Below are 6,950 nucleotides of genomic sequence, written 5' to 3'. Positions count from 1 at the left end.
AACGCCGTTTTTCGGGGATTTCGGATTTTCTTTGAATTTTTTCACAATAATATTCGAAAAATAGATAAATTTTAACACATTTTGATGCAATAAAAATTTTTGGTCGGAGTCCCCTTTAAACCACCGAATTCCGAAATCAATGAAATCTTGAATCTTTGAAAACTTCAATGAACAAAAAAAAAAATTGAAACTACAAAATACCACATAACCTAGGGAATGTTTATTTTTTGAAACATTTTTCCTTACTTGGCTCACTTCTAAAATCAAAGTTGTTCTCCGTAAAAATGTTCCAAAATTTTTCCCAGAACCTAGATGTCAACATTCTCTCGCCAAGACCAACTCCCGAGTCTTCCAGTTCCACCGTTGGTGGAAACTTTGGAAAAGTACATCAATTCAGGTACAGTAATTATCTCTGGGAATCTACAGTAATCCTTTTGTAGCTTCTGCGCTTTTGACACCAGATGAAAAGAAACGAATCGAGAAGGAGGCTCACGATTTTCAACATTCTGAATTGGGTGCTCAGTTGCAGTCGGCGTTGGAGAATCGGTCGAAAAATCATAAGAATTGGGTAGGAAAATAATTTCCTAGGCCACGGCCAACGTTGACCTAATTTAACTCAGTTCCTGTAAAAGTTATCAAAAAGTTGTCACCTGATAAAATGCTACTGATAATATGATAAACATTTTGTCAGTTGACCAATTTTTAATATCATTTTAAGAAAACGAGATATTTGGGCTCAAAGTGAACCGCCCAAACTTTTCGAAAACAATCTGCAGAAGCATGAGATTCCACATTGACAACGTTGACCTGATTTATCTCGGTTCCTGTAAGAGATATCAAAAAAGGTCAACTGATAAAATGTTACTGATAATCTGTTAAACATTTTGTCTGTTGATCACTTTTTGATATCTTCAACCGCAACCGAGATAAATCAAATGAAATTTGACAGTTCCAAAAAATCTTCATCGGTATGAGATTGGTAACTTTGACCCAATTTATCTCGTTTTCTGTGAAAGATATTTAAAAGTTGTCAACTAATCAAAATCACTGATAATGTGATAAACATTTTATCAGATGACCACTTTTTGATATCTCTTACACGAATTGAGATATGTAAGGTCAAAGTTGACCTATTTTTCATAGTTTAATCTGTCTACTTTCAAGTTTGACCTAATTTATCTCGATTCCTATCGAAGATATCAAAAAGTAATTAGCTAACAAAATGTTTATCAGAATATCAGCAACATTTTATCAGTTGACCACTTTTTGATATCTTTTACAGGAAATGAGATAAATTGGCTCAAAGTTGACCGCGTTTTTACATGCTTGCTAAATTTTCTTGTTTCAGCTCGAAGACTGGTGGTACAATGTGTACACTGAAATTCGGGATCCATTGGCTCCCTATGTGTCGTTTGGAGCATTGAATACCGTTTATAATTGTGTGAACGGCGGACAAATCAGTCGAGCAGCTGACGTTTTGTATCATTGGATCTCGGTTTGGGATAAAATTCGACAGTGAGTTGGGGAAGTAGAGATGGCCTAGAAATCATACAATTCGGAGTTCTAGGCCAGCAGATAAATTTTATGATGTGAGACTGACGGAAACTTTCTGAAAACTTTCAAAAATATAATGACCTAGAAACATCGCAAACGGGAAAGTTAGGTCACCAAGAATTGGGTTTCCAGAAAGAACACTTGTGGCCTAGAAATCCAAGTCTTTCGGTTTACTAGGTTATCTTGAGTTTGCCATTTATAGGAGAAACTACTATTATAGTCTAGAAACTTAAAAATCCGATTTCCTAGGCCACCAAACCCAGCTATTATTTTTTTTTCCAGGCCACCAAGCTACTGTGGCCTAGAAACACACGTTTTTTTGGTTTTCTAGGTCATCTATTATCACGAGAGCCTATTTTAGGAGAAGTATGATGGCCTAGAAGTCCAAACTTTTGTATTTCTAGGCCACATTACTAAAAGTCCCATTTTCAGTGGAAAATGGCCAGTAACATCATCTCGAGGCGTCACTTGGGACATGGATCAATTCCATCATCTATTTTCTTCCAACCGTACACCTCACATGCCACGGGACACAATTGATCGATATTTCAAGACAAGTGAGTTTGGGATTACTGTAGTTTTGTACAATAAAGAAAAGTTTGATGTGCAGGTGGTCAAAGCCTGTTTAAAGTCCAATACCCCATTAGTTTTTATTAGTCTCTGATAAGGACGCGAGGTGTGAAAATATGACATATTGATAAAAGAAGTTGTAAAATTTTTATTGATTTTTTGAAAATACAAAAATTGGACATTGGACTTTCTGAGAATACTGTAGGTTTGAGATTACTGTAACTGTTAGATTATTGTAGTCGGTTACTGAAGGTGAGCGATGACTTTGTAATTGATTACTGTAGCTCTGAGGTTACTGCAGTCAATTACTGCAGCTTCAAGCTTACTATAGCTTTTGGATTACTATAGCTTTCGGATTACTGTAGCTTTGAGATTACTGTGGCTTCAGGATTATTGTAGCTTTTGGATTATTGTAGCTTTTGGATTATTGTAGCTTTTGGAGTACTGTAGCTTTTGGATCACTATAGCTTTTGAATTATTGTAGCTTTAGGAGTACTATAGCTTTAGGAGCACTGTAGTTTTGAGATTACTGTAGCTTTGGAGTTGCTGTAACTTTGGGATTACTGTAACTTTGATATTATGGTAGATTCTTCCAGAAGAAGAAGGCGACACCCCATGCCACGTCATCGTTTGTTGTAATGGGTGCTTCTGGAAAATCAATATTCTGAATCAAGACGACGACACTTTGAAGACGTCCGATGAGCTTTTTAATGTGATTTGACTTTTTTGATTTTGAAAATCAAAAAAATAATAATTTCAGATGCTCCAATTTGTTAAGGACAACTCATCGGATGAGTGTTCTGGATGCGTTAGCAAGTTGTCAACTTCTCATAGAGATGTTTGGACTACGGTAAGACAGAACTCGGAGATATTTTTCTGGAAATTGAAAGTTCGGAGATTCCCAAATTCGAAAAGAAATTCAAAAATTCCGAAATTGGAAATTCAAAAAATTGGAAATTCAGAAACTCAGTTTGTTTATGATAAGAATGATAAGGAAGATATAAAGTTTAAAATTAGGAGATCAAACAATAAAGATGATTAGCAACACTGGTGCAACTTAAGAAATACAGTACCAGTCGAAAAGATATAATACAAAAACGTATTTTTCAGTTGATTTTCAGCCATTTTGATCATTTTCAGGAGTCTGGAGCTCACCTGTCATTTTTCGATAACTTTGAAAACTTTAGGGGTCTAAAACATACCCAGATTGAAAGCTTTGCCTTACAGAATTTTTCGAAAATTCCTTTTTCCAGGTTTCTGAAAGACACCTATTTTTTCACATTTTCAGTACAGAAACGGGAATTTTCGGTAAAAATTCCGCGAATGTGAAGTTTTTAATCTAACTTAAAACCTGTATTAGAAGGGCTCCTTTAATAAAAGGGCCCACCGAGAGAGGTTTGGAAAAATAGAAGGGCCCTCTGTGAAAAAAGACCCCCTTCAAAATGTGTTTTGAAGTCAGAAAATTTCCGTGCTCTTTCAATGAAAAACATTCCCGGAACTCCACAATGTAATAGGAATTTGTTGAAACTCCATTTTTCGATGATAATCTTGCTAAATTTTGGTGAAATTAGCATATTTTCATGAAAATTCGTCGAATTTTTTATGCAAAATTTTGGGAAAAACCGGCCGGAAAAATAGAAGGGCCCCCTCTAATTGAAAGGCCCCTGTAATAGAAGGGCCCTCCGGAGGTACCTTGGAACAATAGAAGGGCCCCCTCTAATTGAAAGGCCCCTGTAATAGAAGGGCCCTCCGGAGGTACCTTGGAACAATAGAAGGGCCCCCTCTAATTGAAAGGCCCCTGTAATAGAAGGGCCCTCCGGAGGTACCTTGGAACAATAGAAGGGCCCCCTCTAATTGACAGGCCCCTGTAATAGAAGGGCCCTCCGGAGGTACCTTGGAACAATAGAAGGGCCCCCTCTAATTGAAAGGCCCCTGTAATAGAAGGGCCCTCCGGAGGTACCTTGGAACAACAGAAGGGCCCCCTCTAATTGACAGGCCCCTGTAATAGAAGGGCCCTCCGGAGGTACCTTGGAACAATAGAAGGGCCCCCTCTAATTGAAAGGCCCCTGTAATAGAAGGGCCCTCCGGAGGTACCTTGGAACAATAGAAGGGCCCCCTCTAATTGAAAGGCCCCTGTAATAGAAGGGCCCTCCGGAGGTACCTTGGAACAATAGAAGGGCCCCCTCTAATTGAAAGGCCCCTGTAATAGAAGGGCCCTCCGGAGGTACCTTGGAACAATAGAAGGGTCCCCTCTAATTGAAAGGCCCCTGTAATAGAAGGGCCCTCCGGAGGTACCTTGGAACAACAGAAGGGCCGGCCCTTCTAATACAGGTTTTACGGTGGGAATTTTTTACACACCTCCAAAATTCTCAAAATGATCATAATTTTTTTGCCAACAGTCTCCCGAAAATGGTCAAAATCAATAGAAACTTTTTCTAAAATGAAAATTAAATAATTATCTTCAAAAAAACAGAGTTCGAATAGTGGACTGATTAGCCAGACGTTTCCGTCTGTTGATCCCTTTCGCCACGTAGAGGCTCAGTACATGAAAGGGAATAATGGTTTTTCACCGGGGGGAAAACACCAACCAAAAACCCCTGATGGGCTCCTTGGCCCATTACCGTTGAGAAAATTTCCATTAGTAATTCTTCAGTGGCAGAAGTCTCTATACCAACACTACTCATTGATGTTTCTTTTTTTTGAATCTTTGATTGGATCGATTTTGAAAGGGGGACGTTCGGTGAAAAACACCTAGCCATGAACCACCAAACATGGCGACCCTGAGGGCCTTTTATAACTTTGTTCGCATTTTCACCAATCGAAAGACAAGAAACTACCGATGAGCAGCGTGCAAAGAGCTTCTTACCAGTGAAAAAGTGCCAGTGGGAATTATCCAACGAGTAATAAAGTTGAGAGAATGTAACTTCACAAGGAAACTGCTTTTTCTCAATATGTGGAATTTTTGAAACGTGGGCAGAAGTAGGGGGCGTGACCTAATATTGATTGATTTATTCATTTATTTCGTAACGTGATAATTGAAAAAAAAAACTAATACATTTTTGAAGAGCATGAAAATCAAATACAATTTGAGGTCACCTTTTGAAATGCTGCTAACAGTAAAATACAAAGTCAAATCGCGCCTGAGGCGCGGCAAACATATGGCTGGTTATTAATAAAAAATTCAAAAACTAAAAAAACGATTAGAAGACGAAATTCAGAATCCCAGGATTTAAAAAAAAATCAGAAAATGAGATATAACCAAGGCTGTCAGAAATAGGGCCGCAGCCGGCCGTGATTGAGGCTGTGAGTATGTTACCGCGGACCAATTAGTCCGTTCTTTTGAAAATAAACTCAACAAGCCTGAAGCTATCAGGGCCGCCAGGCCGCCGAATCCTACCTACCGTAAAAACTCTATAAAACGCCACCCGAACCGTCTACTTTGAACCTAAATATCTCACTTGTTTTGAAAGATATCAAAAAGTTGTCAACCAATAAAATGTTTATCATGATAACAGCAACATTTTATTAGTCAACCACTTTTTGATATCTCTCACAGAAAATGAGATACATGGGCTCAATTTTGACGAATCAGGTGACGTTCTATTAGTCTTTACGGTATTTCAGAAGCACCTGAAAAAAAGCCGCGGCCCTGATTAGACAGCTTTGGATATAACATTTAAAAAAGACCAATAATCGAAAATTTGAAATCTCAAAAACCACCAAAATTCCAGAACCGCGACGAACTTCTCCGTGTGAGCGCAGCCAACATGAGACACCTAAAAGATGTAGAATCAAGTATTCTTTTCATGTCACTGGTCCCAAAAAATGGTGGAAACAATCATCAAAAAGTACATTTGATTTTGAAAAAAAAATTAAATTTTCAAAAAATTAATTTTGTTCCAGCTAATGACAGATGCTCTTCAAGACGAGAGCTGGTTTGTTTGGCAAGACAAATCAGTCAGCATTACGGTTTATGAGGATGCGCAGGTTATGGTTCAGGGAGATGTAAGTTGGAAATTTTGAAATTTTAAAAAATGCAATCTCGCTCTATTGAACTAAAAAATTTCAATTTCAGCACTCGAACATCGACGCCATAGTCCTTCTCCAAGTCGGTGATTACGCTGCTTCTCGGGTCCGAAAAGAGCTTTGGCATCCTCAAAAAACTGGATCCGATCAACATTTCGAATTTCCAGAACGTTTGATCTTTGAGATCAATGAACCATTAAGACATGCAATCTCACAGGCAGATGTTGATTTTTATAAAAGTGTGAGTTTGAAAAAATTAATTTTCACTAATGTTGGACTCCTTAATGAGGGATTTCCGGAATTTTAGATTCTTGGAATTTTCAAAAAATTTTGAATTTTTGATTTTCTGAATTTTTGAATTTCTAATTCATATATTTCAGAAACAACTCTATCGCGCCCGTCCTGTCCATTTCTTTGGATACGGTAACGATTTGTGTCGAACTGCAAAACTGTATACGGATACTGTAGTTCAGTTGGCTCTCCAATTGGCATTTTTAAAGACTCATGGAAGTTTTGGACCGGTTTATGAAACTGCTTCAACACGAAAATATTTTCATGGAAGGACTGAAACTGTCAGAGGATGTACTCAACAATTTGTTCGATTTGCGAAAGCGTTGACTGATGAGAAAAAGGTATGGATCTTTTTTTGAGGATTCAGAGATTCTTGAGAATCATTTCAATTTCTGAATACCGTAAAACCTCTAATAGAACGACACCCGGATCGTCCACTTTGAGCCTATATATCTCATCTCTTTTGAAAGATATCAAAAAGTGGTTAACTAGTAAAATGTTTATCAGGA

General features: G+C 37.9%; 1 protein-coding gene across 1 annotated transcript in view; it reads left to right on the top strand.

The window, feature by feature from the left end:
• Positions 1-312: 312 nt before the first annotated feature.
• Positions 313-6,950, top strand: part of CBG23894 — a gene marked incomplete at both ends in the record, with an annotated part of 8,168 nt that continues 1,530 nt past the window's right edge. Inside the window, 10 exons of the mRNA XM_045238317.1 lie at positions 313-397; positions 441-568; positions 1,349-1,515; positions 1,987-2,111; positions 2,721-2,836; positions 2,885-2,974; positions 5,856-5,972; positions 6,028-6,129; positions 6,200-6,391; positions 6,531-6,782. Coding sequence (XP_045091197.1) covers positions 313-397; positions 441-568; positions 1,349-1,515; positions 1,987-2,111; positions 2,721-2,836; positions 2,885-2,974; positions 5,856-5,972; positions 6,028-6,129; positions 6,200-6,391; positions 6,531-6,782 — 1,374 coding nt within the window. The remainder of the gene's footprint in view (positions 398-440; positions 569-1,348; positions 1,516-1,986; positions 2,112-2,720; positions 2,837-2,884; positions 2,975-5,855; positions 5,973-6,027; positions 6,130-6,199; positions 6,392-6,530; positions 6,783-6,950) is intronic.

Source organism: Caenorhabditis briggsae (genome assembly GCF_000004555.2).
Source record: "Caenorhabditis briggsae complete genome, chrV, whole genome shotgun sequence".
NCBI classification, from domain to species: domain Eukaryota; kingdom Metazoa; phylum Nematoda; class Chromadorea; order Rhabditida; family Rhabditidae; genus Caenorhabditis; species Caenorhabditis briggsae.
The sequence above is the reverse complement of the archived record's forward strand: the minus strand, read 5'-3'. Positions and strand labels throughout refer to the sequence as shown.